This window comes from Periplaneta americana, chromosome 17, assembly GCF_040183065.1.
Source record: "Periplaneta americana isolate PAMFEO1 chromosome 17, P.americana_PAMFEO1_priV1, whole genome shotgun sequence".
NCBI lineage: Eukaryota > Metazoa > Arthropoda > Insecta > Blattodea > Blattidae > Periplaneta > Periplaneta americana.
Window position 1 is genome coordinate 104,678,206 of NC_091133.1, and position 25,641 is coordinate 104,703,846.

The window sequence follows — 25,641 nt, forward strand, 5'->3', positions numbered from 1 at the left end:
TGTAAACAGTAAAGGAATAGTAGAAAAATTGACTTAAAATTACACATTTTTTTTAAAGCAATAGGTAACAACAAAGAGATACTAATAACAATACACTGACTGTAGCTACAGATTAAACACATTATTTTAAAAACAAACACGCAAAGGATCAATAGCTATTTTCAGGCATTATATACATGGACGATGTCTTTAATTCACATCTTCTTGACGTTACTTCGTATATTATTTTGTGTTTCAATCTATTTCAATTTGTTATTTTTCACTGTAACAACAATAGTAATATGCGTTAAAAGAGCGGTATGTTGAAGCTTTCATGTTCGAGGAAAAGTTTGAAAAAGCGAAACGTAGTTGAGCTTTTTTAATTTCCGAGAATTGAAAGAAAACATACCGCTCGTGTATCGTACATTATTTTGTACGAAGATCTTTTATTACATACCTGAAAGAGGAATTTCTAATTAGTTGCAATGAAATCTTCATCTTGGTTTCTGTTCAATGACGGCAAATTTGCAAAACAAAAATATCTATCTTCAACATTGTTGCTTTAAAATGTTTTCTGTGTTTACTATACTCCAGCAGGCCGTGATATACGTCTGACTTTTTTTTCCCCAGTCTATGATGAGTCTGAAATCTTGTTGATTTTTTCACGGCTTCCTTAATGTTACTTGCATCACGAATGCAGTAACTTTAGTGGAGTTGTAGAGTTTACTTAATTTTTGCAAATATTTAAAAACTATAATTAACAGTGCAATTTAGGTGAAATTGCAGTGGTAAGTTTCCAATTTATAATTATTACTATATTGGACGTCTCTAAAAATAATATGTTAAAAGCCTAAAGCAGTAAAATCAATATGTCACTTAAGCGGTAAGAAGAGGGAAATTGTTATGTTTGTTAGGTTGGGAATACTCAATGTGGAATTTTAGACTTTCCGCGGATTGGTTTTGTGCGGAAACCAAGCAAATACGCACGATCTCGCACAGAAATATGTTTCATAAAGCCTCAAGGCATTTCTCTATATTTATTGTATCATGGTACTCTTTGTCAATCAATAGAATACAGGCTGTAGTTTCTTTGAATTTATATTATGTTTCTGTGCTCCTTACAATTCCCAAAACTACATTTATTCAATTGTGATTATCTTTACATAGATTTATTCAGATGAATGGACTCTCAAGCATGTACTTCAGCTGCATTGAAACCAGTGTAATGATCTGAGTGTAAACGCTGTAATTATTGCAACGACAACCACAGCTGTTGTGAGTAGAGTTTTGATGCTAGGTTGAGATGTCTCCAGCCAAGGCAATTGCAGGGGTTTCTTTGGTACCTCAGTGGATTCTGGTTCCTCAAGCCAAATTTCACTGCTCGATATTTTACCTTGTGCGTGCAATACCTAAGAAAAAATAATGTGAAAATTACATTACACGAAAATATGGAAAACCTCGTGTAAGGAGGAAGCCTGCCAAGACGAAAAGACTACAGAAGAAGAGTAATGTAGGCCTACCTCCGTAAACAGATTTTACTGTACAAAAAACCACTTTCTATTTCAGATATACAGAAGTGGAAGTGAAATAACCCTGCAGATTTTCATATTGTATGTAACAAAAAAGTGTAATGCCATATTGGTGGAAAGTTCATAGTTTTCTCAGAATTTTTTTTTCAAATGTTAACACCCTCTTATCCGGTAATTATTGCTAGTAGAGTCGTGATTTTTGTTCATATCGATAGAAAATCTAATGAATCATTTATTCCTCTGGCGTATTTCAGTAGTGTCAACGGTTTGTTTGTATGTATGTATGTATGTATGTATGTATGTATGTATGTATGTATGTATGTATGTATTTATTCACTGCAAATGGATATATACCCGGTGACAGTGGCAACTAATTACACTCAATAATGAAAATAATAAACACCATTAACAATAAATTAATAATAATAATAATAATAATAATAATAATAATAATAATAATAATAATAATAATAATAATAATAATAGGGAGCATCATAAATTAAATGAAGCACGATCATTTAAAATAATATATAAAGTAAATCTAATTTGTAGCTTAACCCTAAGTTCGAACTGAAACCCACGAGTATACATGATATTTTCATACCTGCACAAGTACTTTTCAGCACTACATTCATTGCGCTGACTACTTACTCACTGCACTGGAACTACGACACATTTCACTGATTCTATCCTGATTTCACTAACACATCAAAAACATTTCACTGTTCAAATACTTTGCACTGACACTATAAACTATAAAGCTTCACTGACAGAAACACACTTCACTTACACAACACACTTCTTCACTGATACAACACTTCAATAACAAATATCATTTAAATAGTGAGTATAATATACTACCATCTATTAGTAAAGTCCTTAGGCCTATTTTTAAATACATTTTTGGTTATTGGTAAAGCCTTTAGTAAGTCTGCAGGTAAAGCAAATTCGGTTTGGTGTAAATTTAATTTAAAAACCACTAATTTGAAACCACTGTCCGGTGCAACCAGATTGCAATGTTGTAGCCAGAGAGGAAGGTGAGAGATAGTTCGCATAGGGAGACAGATCTGAGTTCCTTGACCTCTTATATCTGTATTAAGAGAAGAAAGAGGCGATGTTGCCAGACTTCTGAAACTTCCAACTCAATTTTCTAATTAACCGTATAGTTAATCACAAAAATGAAATATAGGTTTTCTATGCATTTAAGTGTACCCTGTCGTCTATTTCAATCTGCAGGAATATTTCACTTGTGTAACAAAGTAAACATAGTACTCAAGGCAATTTGGCAAGTTGTGAAAATTTAACCAGAGCTGGGAAAATTTAACACAAAACTAAAGATAAATAATGGACCTACCTCACGAGCGGCTCGCTCTCCTGCTTCTATAGCCCCGTTCATATATCCAGTCCACTCCAACGCAGTCTCAGTTCCAGCAAGAAAAATTTTGGAGGCTATTGACTGTCTTATTGCTGGTCCAAAATTGGTAAGAACTCCCGGTGGAAAGTAGGTCGTGTAGCAACCTCCGATGTAAGGTTCTTCTAACCATATTTTCTCGGCATAATGCACTGGCTGGAAGAAAGTGTGATTATAAAGTTTATGTAACTAACAACTAAGGTTCGGATGTTGTTGACCTAAAAATCTACTTAAAATGATCATTAAAATGCCCTTAAACTAATGAAAAAATGATGTAGAATTAAAAGAAAATTACATTTAAATAGTATTCACAGTACTCGCACCACAACTTCTTAAAAATTAGTTACATTTCTTCAATGACTGCCTTGCAAATGTCGGAGAGAGGAGGCAACATCCTGGAATTTAGCTAAGATAAAGGAAAGAGCATGCAACAAAATGAAGGTTTTAAGGGAAAACTGTAGATTTTAATGAGGGTTTACAATGTGTTTCAATCGGGGGTGGTCCATGTCAGTGCCTTCATTCTCCGTCTCCTCATTCCGCGCTTCACTTTTGTTACCAGGGTTTCCAGATGAAGTGTGAATGAGAAAACAAATTGTGGGCGCAGCGAGTGTTCTTGCAATCTTTGTGTTAAAAATACTGTCTACAATAGTAGACATTCCTTCCGAACCATGTTGAGGACATAACGTCCTGTCCAGGACATGGTAATAGTTTCCCCCCTTCCAAATATAAATTCTAAAGACACCCTCGTAGCGACAAAAGAACACTAGCGGTCAAAGTCCTCACTTAAACTAAGCTGCTGTCAAGCATTTTATATTACTTCCGTTGTGTGAAGTGAAGCCTTCAGTGGAATGAGGGATGGACTTTAGAGTCTGTTCCAAACTATAAAACTCAAACTTCACTGTTATTCACTTTTTCAGTAGGTAATTACTATTGACCTATTTGGTTAGAAAATGATTTAACAGACCTGTCGGTAAAGAAGAAAGTAAAATGCATTCCGAATGATCTAAAAGTTCTTAAATGTATTAAAAGTGACCAAAAAATGCCGAAAAAAATTTAAATGACCTATTAGTTCAAAAACGTCAAAAAATTCAAAACATACAATATAAGAAAATACTTTTTTACGTTGATATAAAGATAAAAAAATGTCTATATTAATAGGCATCGTCCTTATGTGATACAAGATGACTTTTCATCAACATCCGCCCCCTACTAATAACTAAGGTTCGGATAAAGTAGCTGTATCAGGATAGGCATCCTTGATCCTTACGTTTTGTTTACAAACATTAAGTAGTTGTCGCGTGTCTCCCAGCCGACAGTAGTGACGACGTATATTCAGCTCCTATCGGCTGTATTGTCAATTCACTGATGTATGGAGAGGGTATGGAGCGCTCTTCCTAGCAGGCAGAGTTTTAGCTAGTGGAAAGGGGCAGCGTTTACTTAGTCTGGAGCAAGTTGAAGTTCTATCCTATACAGCTATACAGCCTATCCAGGTACAGCCACTTTATCCGAACCTTAATAATAACTAGACTTCGTGGAATTGCCACGAGATTCGCAAGGTTTACTGTGCACGCAGTATAGACTGTATGAGAAGGGGGCGTGTCTCTGATGTAAACACTGAGCAGTATACTGCGGTTACAATAAAACCTGTATCCTGCATTCAAGAAATATAATGAATGATCATTGAAGTAGGAAATGTCTAAACATGTAAATGTACAATTATTTTATAGTGAGATATATTAACTCTTAAAATTTAATGTAAGATACATCATCCTTGAATATGTGCATTGCAGTGAAGAGTTACGTACATTTTGACCGACTGCAAAGTAACCTCCTCCGATGGTCACTTAAACAGTTTGTATATTGGAAACTCGTAGTTCAACATCGCAGATGTAATAGGTGCATTTCTTAAGAACGGGAAGTCAATACTTTTTAGTACACCAACTTCAGACGTCTTGTCGTGATCTGATAGTACATAATTTATAATACGAAGTTGTGAATAGGCAGAATTTTTAGCAATAATGTTTCTCAACTTACATTTCACTTTTTCTGAAATTAGTGAATTGTTATTTTCGATAACGGTTTGTGATACTTTATCCACTATATTAAGGGCTTCTGAGATTTGTAGTTTAGACTATTATAACAGGATGATGCTTTTGGACACGATTTTAAAATTAGAATCAATGACATAATATCTTTCAATAGCTGTTCAGAAAGCAATGATTTTACAGCTGCAACAGCGGAACTGTCTGTGCTATCCAATGCATGAATTACCTCCATTATTTTTCCGTAATGTTCTGCATAATAATTAACAGAATTCAACCACGTTCCCCAACGGGTCAAGACTGGCTGCGGGGGTAAGGTTATTCCAGGAGTAATTATTTGGAACAGCAACACTCTCATTGTAGTATGTTTGATTGAATTCTTGTCTGCACTGAACAAATGTTAAACTTTGACTATTCCAACCATAGTAATGCAAAAACAAGTTCTTACATAGGTATACATTAGCTGTAGCTGCTCTATCTATTTGGACCGGTCACAACTCTTAACATGAACTGCGTATACTAAGAGACCGGGCGGTCGCTCGCCTCCTCTATACTACCGTACATAGGCAACCTGATTGCATGCTGCGTGTGGCAATTCAACGAAGTCTAATAATAACACATTTTTTCTAAAGTAAATATAATTTGTACAGTGTCAAAATAAGTGTAAATATGAAATCGGCCTACGAATTTTTTTATAAAACTATAACAAAATTAATATTACACACGTAAAATAATTCCTTAGCCACTATACCTTCAGCGCCTCTTCACTGCCATAGATATTTGCGAGGGAACGACAAATAGCGTCCCTGCGAGCAGACTGTTCCATTTGTTGAAGTCTGATGGCTTGCTTCCCATTTATGAAGCAAACGAGACCGTGTAGAGATACGTTTGGTTTGAATTCATCATCCGCATAACAAACTACTTCAGTTCCAGCAGCGCAAGTAACAAGTCCATTGTAACCTATACAGAACAAAAATCTGGGCATGAAGTTTTTATTATTATTTTTTTTTTCGTTTTCTTTAAATGATTAATTTCTTGGTAATTTTAAAATAATTTATGAAGTATGTAGGCCTGTAGTATAACAGGATGTGACAAATCTTTCATGTTAAACTTCAACACATTTAAATGCTTGGTTTCTGAATAGGACTTGCAAGTATGATCATAGTGCACTCCAGTAAGTTTGTTTGCTGGAATTATTATGATGCTTTCTATTTACATTTCCTTACATGAACTGTTCAAAATGTCCACCTCCTGCCTGAATACAGGCCGTAGCTCGTCGTCTCATCGAGATCCGAACATGCTCCCGAATTCCTGGCATAATTTTTTTTTTGTCTGATGACATTACAGAATCCGCTGAAGGAGAATTCCTTCACTATCCACAGAAGTCGAATACACAAATGACTTTAAGTGCTACCTCAGAAAGAAGTACACTGGGTTGAAGTCTGGTGAGCGTGGAGGCCATGCATGTTCGGATCTCGAATCCATATCTGAAGTTTTGTCGACTTTTTTCGTTACACCCTGTACGATTATGAATATGATACTTATTATTGTATTGTTGTAATTATTATCGTTACTGGTCTATTTATGTCTGACTGAGTTTCTGGATGATATGTACTGTACATATATTATCGGGCACTACATATCACTTAAAGATAGACTATATGTTAGAGGAGGAACAATATGGAGGAGGAAGGAACTGGCAATCCTATCTCAACTTTTTTTTAGTCGGTTATTTAACGACGCTGTATCAACTACAAGGTTATTTAGCGTCGATGAGATTGGTGACAGCGATATGGTATTTGGCGAGATGAGGCCGAGGATTCGCCATAGATTACCTGGAATTCACCTTACGGTTGGGGAAAACCTCGGAAAAAACCCAACCAGGTAATCAGCCCAAGCGGGGATCGAACCCGCGCCCGAGCGCAACTTCAGACCGGCAGGCAAGCGCCTTAACCGACTGAGCCACGCAGGTTCCTGGCTTAGTTGCCTCATGAGTTATGCTTTATTGGTGTCACTTATGGGGTTCAAACCTGTCTTCGAACAGTTGACTAAATAATAATAATAATAATAATTATTATTATTATTATTATTATTATTATTATTATTATTATTATTATCATTAATAAATATTGACATGATAATATACGACGGAAGATACAATATTTCATTGTCGCACGTATAGATCTTTATGTTTTACCTTTCTCCATCCAGAACTCTCGGTTGAAGAACACAGTACATTTGATGACGAGTCCCATGGAACTTCGCTGAATGAGTCCATGACGTAGTGAGGGTAATGGAGGATCAAAATGAATCTTGAGCTGTAAAAATAATGCACTATAAAATTCTATATTCAGAAGTGAAGTAGCTATAAGTTTTATTACTGAATAGTAATACAATATTTAATTTTATACAGCAGAGAGCTGCGTGGGAGATAGAATGTGTGAATCATCATGATCAATGAATACTCAAACATCACATGTTAGATTGCTGAATTTCATTCTCCCATAAAGAAAAGTTGTGTTAAATGCTGGTCGAACAGTTCAGTTACTTAGATTAATAGCAACTAATATTCAACTTCCACTTGCACGGGTTTTAACTCGATGGGAAAAGTGGCCTTATATTATCCCCAGCATTCAGAAGCAGTTAAAGAGATAGTTAACTCGTTGGATTCTAATAATGCTGCACCTACTGAGAAAACTAAAATATATATTGGAAAACAATAAATTTTAAAGGAATTTTCTATTTATATCTGCTCATTTTTCTGGTTTACCAAAAGTAATCACTTTAATGCAAACTGTTACTCCCTTACATGTGTCACTAGCCTCTTCGTAAGAAACGAAATCCAATCTGAATTCAATTCTTGGCAGTGTAGAGAAAAAAGTAAAGGAAAAAGCGACCTAACTTTATTTTTAAAAAGTGCTGTATGACAGCAGTTGTGCGATATTCAAGACATTTTCGAAGAAAAGTTCTCCACGCACCAAAAGATTCACGGTTCAGAAGCATCTTCAGGAACAACACGTAGTTCCTCAATTGAAAACCTCAGCTACGCGCTGGTCGTGAACTGCAACTTTTTATTGATTTTAGACACTAACAACTCTTTTGCTTCATCCTCTAAGGAATATTTTAAGTTTTTTCTCATTAATAATCGTCATCTTACAGGAAAAGTTCTTTATTTTCAATAGTGCGTATTTATTGACATATTTTGCACGTTTAAGGGCATTTTACAAGCACATTGAGTAGCTTTTGTGGCATCAACTTCCGGGTCCTAGTCATCAGTCAGCATTGTAAGCAGCATTTGAATACGTGAAGGCAGTATGTAGGAATAATGTTTGTTTTTATTTTATTTGGTAATTTTACGACGCTGTATCAACATCTCAGGTTATTTAGCGTCTGAATGACATGAAGGTGATAATACCGGTGAAATGAGTCCGGGGTCCAACACCGAAAGTTACCCAGTATTTGCTCGTATTGGGTTGAGGGAAAACCCCGGAAAAAACCTCAACCAGGTAACTTGCCCCGACCGGGATTCGAACCCGGGCCACCTGGTTTCGCGGCCAGACGCGCTGACCGTTACTCCACAGGTGTGAACTGGAATAATGTTCTAGAACATGTCATTAATATAACTTATTACTGTAAATTCAACTTTCTGTATGCAGTGCAATATTTTAACGACATTGTAATTTTATCGTATTTTTATTTTTATTTTATTGGGCTATTTTACGACGCTGTATCAACATCTAGGTTATTTAGCGTCTGAATGAAATGAAGGTGATAATGCCGGTGAAATGAGTCCGGGGTCCAGCACCGAAAGTTACCCAGCATTTGCTCGTATTGGGTTAAGGGAAAACCCCGGAAAAAACCTCAACCAGGTAACTTGCCCCGATCGGGATTCGAACCCGGGCCACCTGGTTTCGAGACCAGACGCGCTGACCGTTACTCCACGGGTGTGAACAATTTTATTGTACGAGAGAAATACGACAAGGATGCACATTATCACGCACCCTGTTCAACATCTATTTAGAGGATTCAGTGATGAACTGGTTTAAGAAAATGGGAGGAGTGATAGTAGAAGGAAGAAGAATAAGGAGCATAAGATTTGTTGATATGGCGTTGTTAGCAGAAGAGGAGACGATACTAAGGGACATAATACTGGAGCTAAATGACAGCTCTGACCAGTATCGGATAAATGCAAAGAAGACGAAGACCATGCTTATAGGAAGAAAATTAAAGAAGGTAAATGTGCGAATACGAAATGAGGCAGTAGAGCAAGTGCACAGATTCAAATACTTGAGGTGTGCCAGGAAGTGAAAAGGAGGATAGCAATGGCAAAGGAAGATTTTACTAGGAAAAAGAGTATCTTCTGCGGACCTCTGGAAAAAGAACTAAGGAACTAATGAAGTGCTTTGTGTGGAATGTGGCATTATATGGGGCAAAAACATGGACATTACGACGAAACGAAGAAAAGCGACTAAAAGCATTTGAAATGTGGCTATGAAGAATAATTGAGCGTGTGAAATGGATAGACAGAATAATAAATGTAGCTGTGTTGGAAAGAGTGGGTGAAGAAAGAATGACGCTGAAACTTATCAGGAAGGAAAAAAAGGAATTGGTTGGGTCATTGGCTGAGAATAAACTGCCCACTGAAGGATGCACTGGAAGGAACGATGAACGGCAGAAGATAACATATGATAGACGACATTAAGATATATGGATCATATGCGGAGACTAAGAGGAAGGCAGAATATAGGAAAGATTGGGGAGTGCTGGGTTTGCAGTGAAAGACCTGCCCTTGGACAGAAAACTATGAATGAATGAAAGTCACTACACAAACCTGGCTTCTTCAGATACAGCTCCCTGTATAGCTGACTTAAATAATTTCAAGAGAAAAATTGTTCTAGGGCCGGGTGTCGAACCCGAGACCTTTGACTGAGCGCGCGAACGCTGTACCGATTGAGCTACTCAGGAACTATACCAGACTACGCATCAATTTTCCTCTTATATCCACATACCTCAAGTGGGTTGACACATCGTTAGATCCCAGCATTGAGTGCACACCAAGTTCTGTGTGGCTTAAATTGTGGTTTTCCGTTATCGAAACAGTAACGTATATTATATAAATTTGCCTTTTTCTGATATAGCTTTCTGTAAAGCTGACTTGATTAATTTCAAGAGAAAAATTGTTCCAGGGCTGGGTATAGAACCCGGGACTTTTGGCTGAACGCGCCAACCGACTGAGCTACCCAGGAACCCGGGACCTTTCTCCTGGGTAACTCAGTCGGAAGAGCGTTGGCGCGCCCAGCCAAAGGTCCCTGGTTCGATACCCGGCTCTGGAACAATTTTTCCCTTGAAATTATTCGAAAGTGACTATGTCTAAAAGCAAGTAACAGACACTTCTAAATCTGAAAAGTGGGTAGGAAAATGTTACTTACTAATATTACTATCATGGCAAAGGAATCCGGTTGCCTTCCCGAATGACCGCTCTCGGAATTCGAGTAGATTAGTGTTGTCCTCAAGGAAGTTGAATACTCTGTAATTACAACCCCACTGCACCTGCTGTTTGTCGTTACTTACATGTGTAATAGGAGGTATGGCTAGAATAATATGTGAACCATTGAAGAAAGTTCCATCCAAAGTCTGGACCGTCACACCATCACCCATGTATCTAATATGTACAACAGGCTTTTTGAGATGAACTCTCTCTGAAAAGTTGAAGTAACAATATTCAATAGAGTCCATAATTTAAGTGTACAGTGACTCTCCTAAGTACGACTGAACAGAATTGAAAGTTCAGTCCAATAAGGGTAATGGGTGTGGCAGGTGAAATGAATGCAGATTCTTATTGGTTATCCATCAACGAATACAATACTGTACTTGCATTTCCTGCCCACCCCGAGACTTGTGTATGCGCTTCTAAAGTCCCGACGCTGTTATTTCCGGCGTGACTCCACCTCTTTGCTTACGTCTTAGAAAGTGAAGGCTCTATAAAGTCTAGGTAGGTAGTATCGTTCGCCATTCTTGTTTTTACATTGCCGAGCTATCATACGAGGAATCTATTTGCCACACCGTTGAACATTATCATGTCGTAGCTCCTATGATAATAAATCAAACGCAATGTAATTCAGCAAATAATTGAGCGGCAAATAACGTCTTCGTGTGCTTTCTGCGAAAGCCAACGAAAGAGCTAAAATGGCGGGCGATTATATTAAGTATTTATCGAGCCTTAAGAAATGAATCAGCGAATCACAAGACGCACACGTTTAAATGTAGCCGACCTGCAACGCGATTGGCTGCCAGAAATTAGAGCGACAGGACTATAGTACCACAGTGGGTTTCGACAGTTCTGTCTCACAAACGACACAATTCTCAAATAGAAAAAGAAGAGTTCATTAATTTAAAATCAGTGATTAAATATGGATGTTCTAATCAATAAAATATTTTGTTTTCCTTTAACAAAAGTATCACTACAAGACACAGAACCAATTCCCATTCAAATGGCAAACCCATTCCTTAGTGCCCGTATAGGGGCGTGTCTAATTCTCCTACGTAAGCAGTCGAACTACAGGATGTCGAACTTAAGAGCGTCCACTGTACATAAGCAAAGCTCGGAAGTTGGGGACTTGTGTCTTTGAACGTGGCTAAGCGACCGGACTTCAATGTCAACAAACTCCCGCTTCCAGCACGGAGGTACTGTCAGGTCTGCTATAAAAGTTGTTCCTGGCTGGAACAACATAATGATAATATTATGATAGGTTGAAACATCTAATTTTATAGCATATATATAAATGAACATGCAAAATACATCAAATTTACAGTTCTGCTCTGTACATTTCATTACAGTGTATGACTACATGCATTCGAAGATTTTCGAACCCATAAATTCTTCGTCTGTTAGTTAAACATGATTTGAAACGAAGGAAACTTATTTCCACGTCACATGAAGTGACGGGAGCAAACTTTAATTTTTTTATTTTATTTATTTTAACTAGCTACCTAGTGAATACAAATTGCATTTATAAAATAAAAATGTTTCTAGCCACTACCGTAAGAGTCAGACTCGTGTACGGTGTGGTCTTAGTGAATAATATAACATAAAATTTACAAGGACACTTTACTAAATACAGTAAGTAACTTAATTCAAACCAATAAATACAACACAAGAGCAAGAATAAAGAAGAAAGAGAAAACGAGAGAAAAATACACATTTAATATAAATTGACAATCCGACAGAAGCCAGTGATATTCAATAAAAACATGAATATAGTCGATAGAAATAAAAGGTAAAAAAAGTACATTTGTTACTATTATATATCATGGATAATTTTACAAATTTCTTTTTTAAAAGTTTCAATTTTAAAAAATTTCAAATTTGGAAAATGGTTTGAAATTTTATTATAAAGTCTTGGGCCTAAATAAAATACTGAATATTTTCACTGTCACTATTTCCTGTTCGATTTTCAGCAGATCTCGTATCTGAGAAAGATAAGTATATCCTAAATTTGTCTCGCAAATAGTTTTCAATTAGTGTATCACTACTAGGGAAGGTCCCTCTACGACTTGATCCATGGCTATGGACAAATTCTCCATCAATTTAAAGGACTGCAATGTCTTTCAATGAATGCCCGTTTCCAGCTCTAGTTTATGTGTGGTACAACTTACAAGATATAAACTCTGCATTAGAAGAAAACAATGTATCTCCTCAGAATTCCTCCACGAAATTCTGTACCTAAAATTTAAGAAATGCATTTTCAAACTTCCATAACACCCATTCGAATAACACGTATTTTCTAATTCGTCAAACAGACCGTTTACCTGTAATTCTCTTAATGTCATTGGCTTCGACGTGACACAGTTTATTCGTTCGTCTTCTTGCCATTCGATGTGACCACTTTCTTAGTACAAACGACTGTCCCTGAGCACTTGCAGCGTGAGCTTTGTGTACGTTATGCCTGTAACCTTACTCAAGCACACGACACACAAGTCCCCAAGATCCGAGCTTTGTACATAAGTTTATACTTCTTAAATTAAACTACTATAAAACGATTACTGTCAGTATTTGTAAGAAACACGTACCTCCAAGTAACTTGGCCATTTTGATGCTAAGCTGCTGAGAGCCACCGACAATTCTGCGTTCCTGCGCTCCATTTTTAATTCGCCAAATTCGGTTTAAACCTTCACTTTGGTTTAAATACCATAAAAAGAAGAGTAGTGACATCTCGTGGGAATCTGCAGCATTGACTGCTGCACTCATAGCGTCGAGAAATTTCATTGCATCACTGTTTTGAAAAGGCCAGAAATAAACTATGTGAGAATAAAGTAGAAACAGAATATAATCTATCCCAAAACGCGTTCAGTTCATTTTTATGAAAGGACTGATCTAGTTTTTTTATCATCGGTCTACGGACTGAGCGAGTTCTGCAAGTAACATGCACAATTTCACAAACTTTTAGATAAGGATTGGCGTTTTTTTTTTAAGAAAAGAAGCTTAAAATATAATGATAGACGTCTAAAAAAATCACATACTCTATATGTATAATAATAATAATAATAATAATAATAATAATAATAATAATAATGATTTATTTAACCTGGCAGAGTTAAGGCCATACGGCCTTCTCTAACACTCAACCAGGAGTAAAAACTGCGTTATAGAAACACTACAAATTTACAAAGTACACACAAAACTGAATAAGATAATAATAATAAAATGTAAACAACAAGTAAGAAGAAATCAGACATAATATATAACATACAGAAAGAAAGAAAAAAGCATAATAAAATGTGAACAGCAGGTCAAAAATAAATGAGGCCTACAATGTATAAAAAATAAGACAATTATTGATAATAATAATAATAATAATAATAATAATAATAATAATAATAATAATAATAAATAAGAATAGTAATGATAATAATAATGATAATAATAATATTAATAATAATAATAAATAAAATAATAATAACAGGCTTAATAGTAATAATAATACTAATAGTAGTAATAAAATAGTGCAGTACAAAGCATACAATGAATACAATATTTTTAAGTATACACAGTAAGGAAAATTATGTTTATATATAGCTCAACTTATCACATTAGAGATATACCATTATCGGAAAATATGAAAACAAAAATATAAAATAGCCTAAGTTAAATATCACTAGAACATAAAAAAAATGTGAATACGTGGAAACATGCAATACAACACTTGTCATAATAGTAAGTTAGTTTGGCAACTCGTCATAAGATAATTTTCTAACTTGGATTTGAAAGATTTCAATGTTCGGCAGTCCTTGACTTCAGGCGGCAGAGAGTTCCAGTGACGAGAGGTAGCAACAGTGAAAGATGAGGAATACAGAGATGATGTGTGAAGTGGAATTTCTAGCGTGTTATCGCGTTGTGATCGAGTATTAATATTATGATAGCGAGAGAGAGTATGAAAACGAGCGAATAAATAATAGGGGGATGAAGTGTGCATAATTCGATATAGGAGTGAAAGTGAGTGCAGATTTCTCCTCTCATGTAACCTAAGCCATGATAACTTCTCGAAAGAAGGTGAGATATGCTCATAGTATCGAACATTACAAATGAAGCGGACGCACGCGTTATGAACACGCTGTAGTTTCTGAGCGGAATGGATCCTGAGATCACTGAACAAAACGTCGCAATAATCGAAGTGAGGTAGAATGAGTGTCTGTACCAGCGTCTGTTTTAATTTAGATGGATAATGATACAATTTTTTAGTGAATGGAGAATAGAGAATGCCTTCTTACATGTATATTTAATATGCGTATCCCAACTAAGATTAGATTCGAAATGCACTCCGAGATTTTTTACGGTAAAGCTAAACGGGATGATTGTTTTATCCAGTTTCACAGGTGGAATATTCAGGTCGTTGACTTCAGGAATTAATCTACGGTTCGCGAACAGAATAGCCTGTGATTTACATGCGTTTAGGTTAAGCCCAAATTGTTGAGACCAGGAAGAGATGGAATCAAGATCTTCATTAAGACTATTAATGCTATCATTTAGTGCATCAGGACGCGCTGAAATATACAATTGAACGTCGTCTGCATATATTTGATATCTGCAGTGCTTAAATGATTTAGAAATTCCATTTATATAAATAGAGAAGAGCAAGGGGCCTACAAATCATGATAATGACCAAATGGACTGAATCAGTCTTGGGATCAGACTCTTCAATTGCTTATAAAGGCTTGTCGGTAGGTTAAGATTTTATGAAAATTAAATAATTGTTACTGTAATAAAAACTAAACAAATCCTGATTAGGACAAGTTACCTGAATGAGGTTTTTTCGGGGTTTTCCCTCAACCCATCAGGAGCAAATGCTGGGTAACTTTCGACCCTGAACTCTGGACTCATTTTGCTGGCATTATCACCTTCATTTCACTCAGACGTTAGATAACTAGTGATGTTGATCGATCAAAATATTTAATCGATCAATTATTTGTATTTAATCGATTAATCGATAGATTAATCTAGTTTTGATCGAGTTGAAAAAATGTTGTAATATACTTTAATACGCAATTATCGTTAAATTTAACTGGTGTTCGGTATTAAGCATAAGTATTAAATGTTGTATATCTGTGTATATTGTATCGTTATATTACAAAACAACTATTTTAATTACTTACCAACATATTTATTATGAGACATAATTTATTGTGTCAGTTTCTCCGGAAATTTTTGAGACAAACATACATAAATAAAAGTTTGAAGACTCACCTAGTTAATACTGCTTCATCCATGACTTTAAACATGTGAGTGCATTCACATGCTCCGAATTAAGTGCTGCTCTACGTTTAGTAACAATGTTTCCTGCATCACTAAACACGAAAAAACTATATTTACCTAGTCCAACATTCTCTCTTTATAAAATCCTTTAGAGTAACCTGATCCCATTCTTCAGCACGAGGAGCTTGCCACGGGCGATCTTTAGGTACTTGACGAGACATGTCATCTAATTTGCGAACAACTGAACGCAGATCCCATGCAGCTAAAGGATTTCTCCACCAAAAACTTGGCCATGAAGATGTGTATCGATTTCTTTTTCCCTAAAAAAGAATGCAGTCATAAGAATAACCTTCACACTTTTCATAATAATTAGGGACCGTACTTTATACTTTTCGTAATAATTAGGGACCGTAGCCCACTTTACACTTTTCGTAATAATTAGGGACCGTACTTTACACTTTTCGTAATAATTAGGGACCGTAGCCTACTTTACACTTTTCGTAATAATTAGAGACAGTACTTTACACTTTTCGTAATAATTAGGGACCGTAGCCTACTTTACACTTTTCATAATAATTAGGGACCGTACTTTACACTTTTCGTAATAATTAAGGACCGTACTTTACACTTTTCGTAATAATTAGGGACCGTAGCCTACTTTACACTTTTCTTAATAATTAGGGACCGTAGCCTACTTTACACTTTTCGTATAATTAGGGACCGTACTTTACACTTTTCGTAATAATTAGGGACCGTACTTTGCCCCAGGAGACTATCAATTAAGTATTACTGGAGTTTTAAGTGGACGACGCGCGTAAATCTAGCAAACGAAGTACTTGAATGACTACTCACGCGATTCCTGTTTGATCGACTTGGTCAGAACAAAACATGGACCACTTCAATAAATTACACTGATATTTACGATTTAAATTATTTACATTAAGTACACTACAATACGCTATTTTTACTATTTATACTATCATAAAGAATGCAGGTCTACATTGATCAAACATTTACACTTGTATGTATAGTGTTCTACAATGCGTTCGTAGCTCGGCCGGACCGTTCCGCGGCGGCCTTGGACTGAGTGAAGATTGGCGCGCCTGCCGCCAGAGTTACACGTAAACGACCGGCAAGTCATGGGTATGGAACACTAACTACTCTACTAACATCAGACTTACCTGCATCACAGCAGATGTTGAAAGTGATGACCTTCAACTCGAACACATTCCCTATATCTCCGAAAATAATTCTTGTTCACTCGCAAAAGTTCATGTTGACTGATTGCCTGTATTTCTCTCGTGATGTTGTCCTTCAATTCTTGTAACGTGTGCGGATTTGATGCGTACACTTTATTCTTTGACGTTCCCCATAATTAAAAATTTCATGGAGATAGATCTGGGGAACGAGGTGACCACAATCCTAGACTAATTATTCCGTCACCAAATACACTTCGCAAATCATGCATAGAATTCGCAGCGATGTGCGCTATAGCTGAATCCTGCTGAAACCAGCCACTCAATCGTTCATTTCTTGTTAGTTGCGGAAAAAAATTATTTTAAAATTGAAGTTACATAAACGTGTGAATCAACTGTTGTGTCGAAAAATATGGGACCGATAATTCTACTCACACTCACTGCACACCAATCCTCAACCTTTGCAGCGTGGTGAGGAACTTCATGGATAATATGGGGATTTTCGGAAGCCCAGTATCTATTGTTCTGAGTAGAAACGTGACCGTGAAGATGAAACCACGCTTCATCAGTCAAGAACGTTAAAATTGGGCCCACGTCGCCATTATGAACGGGCTGCACAAACCAATTGCAATAATTAACCCTACTTACAGGATCTTGTGGTTGTAAAGCATGAACTACAGTTACCCTGTACGGCTTAAGTTTCAGAAGTTTCGTTCCCACAAAAGCTGACGTCTTGAAAATGTTAACCTCTTGTGCTAAACGTCGCAGTGATTTGCGGGGTGAGTGCTCCAATCGGGCCCCTACTTCATTAAGCTTCTCTTCTGTCAGTACACGGCATTATTGAACACGTTTCTTGTTCAAGAAAGATCCTGTACGTCTGACTTTATTGACAAGGTCATGAATAGTTGAGCTGTTAATTCGAACACCTGAAAACCGACGTTCAAATTCTCTTCGACACCTTGCAGAAGAGTATTTCACATACGTATCATAGAGAAAAATACTATTTTCTAAAGTGTACTGAACCATTATTAATAGACACTTTATCACCACGAAACAACACAATTTTACTCACAACACACGCACAGACGTCTTTCCCACACGACAGATCCAACTCGACTGACTGGCGCGTCAGCGGTAGCTACAGCGCTACTCTGGCGGCAGGCGCGTCAATCTTCACCCAGTCCAAGGCCGCCGCGGAACGGTCCGGCCGAGCTGCGAACGCACTGTACTATCATAAAGAATGTAGGTTTACATTGATCAAACATTTACACCTTTATGTACAGTGTTGTATATTGTAATACAAGCTATTTCATTTACTCGTAATAACACTATAGCTTACTTATTTTGTAAATATTATATAATCGTGCAAATATGTTTCATCAACTTAAGACTACATTCTAATGTAAATAGTAAAAATAGCGTATTCTATAGTCGCGTCACTCTTATTTCCGGCAACTAATCACGTCGCAGGTCGGCTACATTTAAACGTGTGTGTCTTGTCATTCGCTGCTGATGACGTTATACACTTCCTAAGGTTCGATAAATACGCCATCTTTCATTGGCGTTCGCAGAAAGCACACGAGGACGCTATTTGCCGCACCGTTAAACATTATCATGTCATAGCTCCTATGAGAGGCAAACAATTGCACTGTAACTTTCAGGATTCATACATAAATGTCTAAGGAAAGCATAGAAAAAATTCTAAATCAAAATCTTTTTTGGAAAGTGAGAAAAAAATATATTAACTTCGGAATGAGCCGAACAAAATAGACACTGACATGATTAGAGACAAACTTTCTTATTTTTCACGTTAGATAGTGGGTCAAAGAATGGAAATTACTTTTAAAAGTGGCTGCTGTTCAAAATCTTTACTGGTTTGCGAGTTAAGGTAAGTTAAAGAAATGCTTCTCTCCCCCCCCCCCCTACCCCGGCGGACTTCCATAATATGCAGAGTGACAACTTTTGTCTGTTAGAACTGCGGATTCTCATAGAAATCATCGCTCTGACTTCAAATTTGTTTTCAAAATATTTTCATTGCTTAAAGTTTTCGAGTTAAACCGTGAGTTTTGAAATGTAATTAAAGTATTTCTAGTACTAACATCTACACTGATTAAACACTAGCATGACATACTTTGAAATTGAGAAAATGAAAATAATGTCATAGTAGTCTTTAAATTTATTATGAGTGTTACTGTCACTGTTATTATTATCATCATCATTATTTCATGGAATGAAGCTCTCTTGTTTCACTTTCCTGCCCTATCATAAGAGCTAATCCTCTGTATACCGAACAAGATTTGATATCGCTAGGTCCGACTTTCTTTTTTAACTTTTTCGGATACGTGTAACACTTTATTGAGTCTTGGGCTCAGATGAAAGTTAAAAATATATTTTAATATGGGGATTTACAGTACATGCAATAAAAATATGGGAATATGAACGCATTTATTCACCGGCGTTAAGTGCTTGTGGCCTTTTCTTCCATTCAACCAAGTCTACAAAAATACAAGTACAGAAGTTATAAAATAATAATAATAATAATAATAATAATAATAATAATAATAATAATAATAATAATACCGTAATAGTTTCGGTTGAAGAGAATACAAGAAGCACATATTTTTTTATTTTATCTGCCAGCGTTATTATCATTATTATTATTATTATTATTATTATTATTATTATTATTATTATTATTATTATTATTATTCCATTGTTTTCTGTATTGCGGTTGTTCATATTTGCTATTCATTTTTATACTCGTTGAGTGGAAGGGAAGGCCTTACGGCCAGTAATAATTAGTCAATTAAATAAATTAATAAATAATTTGAAAATTGTAGGAAGAGTCATCGTAGTATCAGTCTTTATCACTAGAATGCATTGTGAACTGTGCCCGGGGTCTAGTTTATAATCATTAATAGCACGTCAACTGCAGCTCAAACAAGATGCAATTATTTTCAGATAGTACATGTGGCATGCGCCAAACATGACGTCACGTCAATATAGTCTATGTACAACTAACTGTACACCCTGGGCCAAAATACGGTTCCTAATAATATTTAATTATTGTTTAATTTTATGTATTTATATATTAACTAGTTGCAAAGTGAAATGGAACTGCAAATTAAAAATATACAGCAGAACCCCGATTATCCGTCACCCTATTAACCGATTGGCGGATTATACGACGGTCTATTTCTCGATCTTTTTTTTCTTCAGAAATAAATAACTTATTAGAAGTACTGTTTTGCACATTATATTAGTAGGTTCTACATATTTTTTTGCTAGAGAGTGTTATTACAAGCCTTTATCGTTACACAGCATTGTCTACTGTTCGAATTTCCGTTCTATCATATAACTTGTATAACATATAAAATGTCTTCCATGGGTGATAACCAAAGCTCGGAACTTGGGGACTTGTGTCTTTGAACGTGGCTAAGCGACGGACTTCAGTGTCAACAAACTCCCGCTTCCAACACGGAGGTACTGTCAGGTCTGCTAGAAAAGTGGTTTCTGGCTACCATAATATTGATAATATTATGGTAGGTTGAAACACGTAATGTCATAGCATATATATAATAAAAATAAACATGAAAAATATATCAAATTTACACGTAATTTCATAGCATATATATAATAAAATTAAACATGAAAAATGTATCAAATTTACTGTTCTGCTGTGTATGACTACCCACATTCGAAGATTTTTCCGTATTAGACTTAAAATACTGAATTTTTTTCACTGTTACTGTTTTCTGTTCTATTTTCAGCAGTTGCTACCTGATCTCGTATCTGAGAAAGGTAAGTATATCCTCAATTTTTCTTGAAAATAGTTTTCAATTTGTGTTTCACTACTAGGGCAAGCCCCTCTACGTCTCGATCCATAGCTATGGGCAGATTTTTCTCTAATTTGAGGAACTGCAATGTCTTTCAATGAATTTCGTTTCCAGCCTCTAGTTTGTGTGTGGCACAACTTACAAAATATAAACTCTCCATTCGAAAAAAATAATGTATCTCCTCCGAATTCTCCATGAAATTCTGTATCTTAAATTTAAAACAAAATGTATTTTCAAACTTCTATAATACCCACTCGAAATAACACGTATTTTCTATTTCCTCAAACAGACCGTTTACCTTTATTTCTCTGAATGTCATTGGGTTCAACATAATAGTTTCCTCGTCCGTCTTCCTGTCATTAGTTGTGGTCACTTTCTTAGTACACACGACTGTCCCTGAGCACTTGCAGCGTGAGCTTTGTGTACGTTGTACCTGTAACCTTACTCATGCACACGACACGAGTCCCCAAGTTCCGAGCTTTGGTGATAACAGAAAACGTGTTGTGCTAAGTGTCGAAAAAAATGGAAATTATTGGTTTGAGAAAGAGAAACTGTGACTCACCTCGCATCAGAATACGAGATTGGAGTTACAACTGCGCGATTTAATAAAAAAAACAAGGACGAAGTGTAAAAAAATATGTCGGTCTACAACATGAGACCTCCTTTATTCCTGTCTTTCCTGAGACAGTCATTACTAGGAAAAGGGATTTGGAGTATTATAAAGAATGATGAAACGTAGTATAGATATTCGTAGCTCAGTGACTGTCAAGCGAGCTGCGTCACAGAACATGGACGAGTACAGTTCACTTCATACAAACTTACACGCAACGTGCTGTAAACGTATTTCAGAATAAACATATGGAATAGTTTAATGACAGACTGTATAGTGGCCTACATACATAATCTGCATTTCACTTTGAACTACATGCGTTTTTTCCTGGGAACGCACAAGATATCAATAAACAACATTACAAATATACATAATTAAATATCAATCTCTGCGTCCTCGCGTGTCAATGAAAATATTGATGGCTGATAGACAGTTGTCTTCTATATGGAACTCGCCTCTGAATATGTGTGTTTTTCTGTCAGGAGCATGTTAAATTAAAACCTTTATTTACAATATCATGAAATATGATAATATGTACACAACGTACGCTACAGTATTTAGAAATATATATATATATATATATATATATATATATCATCATCATCATCATCATCATCTTCACTTCATGGTTTAGGCTTAGTGCCTGTTCCGTCTTCACATTTTATTCAGTTCCACCTCTTCCTAGGACGTCCGACATCTCTTTTGCCTTTAGGTTGGTATTGTTGTATCAGTGCTGGAATTCTTTCATTATCCATTCGAGACAGGTGTTCTTTCCACTTTCCTTTATAATCTTCAACTTTATCGTTTATGTTGTATATATTTAATTCTTTACGGATATCCTCATTTCTTATCAGATCCCTTCTTGTACATCCCTTTAATCTGCGAAGAAACCTCATCTCTGCGGCCTGTAATTTACTTTTATCTCGTTCTTTAATTATCCATGATTCGCTTCCATATGTCAACACAGGTACTGCCATAGTTTTATAGAACTTTAGTTTTGTTTCTTTTCTAGTTTTATTTTTTAGTGTTCTATTTATTGTTCCGCATATCCACTGAAATTTGCTTATTTTGTTGTTAATATCTATATATATATATATATATATATATATATATATATATATATATATCATTAAATGTTGAACAAAATGCAGAATCAACGAAATAGTATTTTCAATTAATGCTATGTTTTGGTGATGAACCAATTATTCCTGCTGTGCCTTGTTATAATAAATTGTAAATATCATTTTCAAATTTTCCAAACACAACTTTGCTCTTTTGCAAGGAAGGACATTTTTTAACATGGAAAAACTCCGCTCTACATCTGCAGAGACAATTGGAGAGTACTTGAAACAAAATACGTCAATTAAATTCACATGTTGAATGACGTCATTGGGACACATGTTTGTTAGTGCATCTGAAATCTGACTAAGAATACTGTACCTATCATTTTTAATCAAAACTCTGTTCATTTTTTCACCAACACGTTTTCCTACTTCACCTTCTACTGCACTGAGCTTATTTACAATAGTACTCATAATATTTATTTGCTCAACTAATTCTACTCCTGACTGTACTAATCGAATAATGGCATCCGGTAAATATAAAAAATTTGACTTAATATCCATGACTTCTTTTTTTATTATTCTATCATTTAGCAGTTCCTGGCATATTTGAATCGCAGCCGCGTCATCAAGATCCAAAGACTGGACCACTTTCTTCACAGATTGGAGGTGATGTGCGTAATAATAATTATTGCAAGCTTCTAACCATGACCCCCATCTCATAAGAACTGGACATGGGGAAGCGATAATTTAGGGAATTGTTTCCTGAATTTTGATACGCGATCTTAGCTTTTACAAATATAGTATTTGTAAATATATAGTACACTTTCGGTATTGTACCTGCACTTCACTACGCTGAACTGCAAACCTGCATGTTTAAGTTCTTATGCGACAACTGTCCCGTTCACCTGTTGTTGACGTGCAGAGATCTGCGAGTATGTCATGAAGGGGAGGACTTGGTCTAAAGGGTTGTAAACAAATGGCTGTGTAGATGCCAATACTACTGGGTGTTCATTTCAAAGTGTGTCATGACGTCACTGTTGTTGGGTCACCGATTTGAAGCTAGTTTCAGTTTATATGTTGGAGAAGTTGCCTATTAATAAGGCGTTCTTCAATCTGAACTTGAGAATGTGTACGGTATAACTTGAACGTCGTAGCAACAGATGGCGGTCTGTACGGTCTGTGTGCTACCATAACCTCTTTCGAACTGCGTCTTGCGCCGGCAAGTCGTACGCAGGGTATTTGTTATCATCGGTTGCGTATGGTAACATTCCACAACACAAATCAAATGCTCCGTGTCCATGTTGACCGTCGAAGTTAATGTCAACAAATACGTAAGTAATCGTCTTAACCCTCTCCCCATATCTCGACAGTACGTATTTCCAAACAGTTCACATTCCTGCCACTACCGGCGTTACCGTACGTATCGGCACGTACTCTTCAGAATGAACGCCGTACTTGCTAGCCAACTTCTCTGCCTCTTAGATTATACACCTGAGCTGCGGAAGTGTAGGAAGATTGAATTCTCTAGGCTCATCAGCTAGCCACATGACGGCATGCAGCGAGCCAAGACACATTTTGAACTGAACACCCAGTAGTGTTTACTACTCCAAATTCCGTTCCCTAGTCATTACAAAGGGCTTCCTTGCCCCTTAAAAACCCGTCGTTGACAACCAGACTTAAATTAGTGAACTTATGATTCACCACTTAGCGAGTTAAATACAAGACCATAGAGGATATTACAATTTTTTCATGGTACAAATTATCCGATTTTTTTATCAACCGTTCAGTCCATCCCCTTCATTACCACGGATAATAGAGGTTCTACTGTATCATATTAGGGGTTGTTATTCACCGTTTTCATTTTACATAACTTCAAACAAGACCTTCCATTTCACATTTCGAATTGCTGTGTTCATATTACCTCGCAGTAATATAAAAAATCATTGTTGTCACGGCAGAAATGCATTTCGCAGTCCAATTGTTTACACAGCCGTAGCACATGATTCTGTGAGGGTCCAACATAGGAAGCTCCAAAATCAATCCAACCGAATGGTGGCTCTCCTGCCTGTGCTGATGGCGTTACTGTCAAAGTCCGACCACCCACTCGATCATTTGCTTCCAACACTACCACATCCACTCCGAGCTCGTGGAGCAGTTTCGCAGCACTGAGACCTGTAATAAATGTTATATTATTAGAATGAATACTCGTGCTTAATTAGGTACTTACTTATTACTTTTAACGAACCAGGATATTCATTGCCACCCTCACATAAGCCAGCTATCGGTCCCTATTCTATGCAAGATTAATCCAGTCTTTATCATCATATCCCACCTCCCTCTAATCCATTTTAATATTATCCTCCCATCTACATCTCGACCTCCCCAAAAACCAAGAAAAAAAAAAAAAAATAATAATAATAATAATAATAATAATAATAATAATAATAATGTTTTATTTTCGCTGGCAGAGTTAAGGCCATAAGGCCTTCTCTTCCACTCAACCAGCCTTAATCAATACAATACATAAATTTAAATTACAAATATTTTCACTACACTTAAAAGGTTCTCCAGCAATAATCTTCACTACACATTTATTTAAATTTAGATAAATCTATAAGGTAAAGTAGTAACTTAATTTATGAGCTAATTTAATTCAATGAATTATAATTAATTTAATATTTGAGATAGCTAGTAAAATCATGAAAATTAATTTAATATAAGCTTACTAGGACTATGTTACAGGGAGAATATATATATATTTCTATTTCTATAATGAGAATATTAATGTAATTGCCATTAGAGGTTTTGTAAATCTATTTAGAGAAATTAAAGATAATAATAATAAGAATGGACAGATGTTAGTTTCATCATAAGTAACAAATATTAACCAGCAATTCATCTGTTAAGTAAGAATTTATGTAATTTTGACCTAAATGAAGCAATTGTCCAACAACCCCTTATATCACTCGGAAGCGAGATCGGTTTGAAATATTTTCATGACGGCCATACGTTATAGCTATACTGTACCTAGCAAGAAGCTAAATTTTGAGTTCAGTTTTGAAAAGTTCGAATAAGTCAAGTAATAAATTCAAAGAGAATGTTATTCAGTCATGTGACTTATCTTTAATGCAAATTATGCGATTATAAATTTACATTGTATTTTAAATTGTTAACGTTTCCGTATCAAGAGAGAAGGTTTTATGTAATATTCTTTTTGAAGTTGG

The 25,641-nt window shown here is 35.9% G+C and overlaps 1 protein-coding gene and 1 long non-coding RNA gene across 2 annotated transcripts in view; one reads left to right on the top strand and one right to left on the bottom strand.

Moving 5' to 3' along the window:
* The window catches only part of LOC138693139 (uncharacterized), a 399,597-nt gene that overhangs the window by 31,248 nt on the left and 342,708 nt on the right, over positions 1–25,641 (top strand). The window lies entirely within an intron of this gene.
* LOC138693362 (amine oxidase [flavin-containing] B-like) overlaps positions 1–25,641 on the bottom strand; it is a 40,211-nt gene that overhangs the window by 233 nt on the left and 14,337 nt on the right. The window contains exons 2-9 of the mRNA XM_069817281.1: positions 24,339–24,589; positions 15,829–16,031; positions 13,032–13,234; positions 10,533–10,660; positions 7,159–7,279; positions 5,713–5,921; positions 2,863–3,075; positions 1–1,388 (exon numbers count right to left, since the gene is read on the bottom strand). The exon at positions 1–1,388 is cut by the window's left edge and continues 233 nt beyond it. Coding sequence (XP_069673382.1) covers positions 1,182–1,388; positions 2,863–3,075; positions 5,713–5,921; positions 7,159–7,279; positions 10,533–10,660; positions 13,032–13,234; positions 15,829–16,031; positions 24,339–24,589 — 1,535 coding nt within the window. The 3' untranslated portion in view covers positions 1–1,181. The remainder of the gene's footprint in view (positions 1,389–2,862; positions 3,076–5,712; positions 5,922–7,158; positions 7,280–10,532; positions 10,661–13,031; positions 13,235–15,828; positions 16,032–24,338; positions 24,590–25,641) is intronic.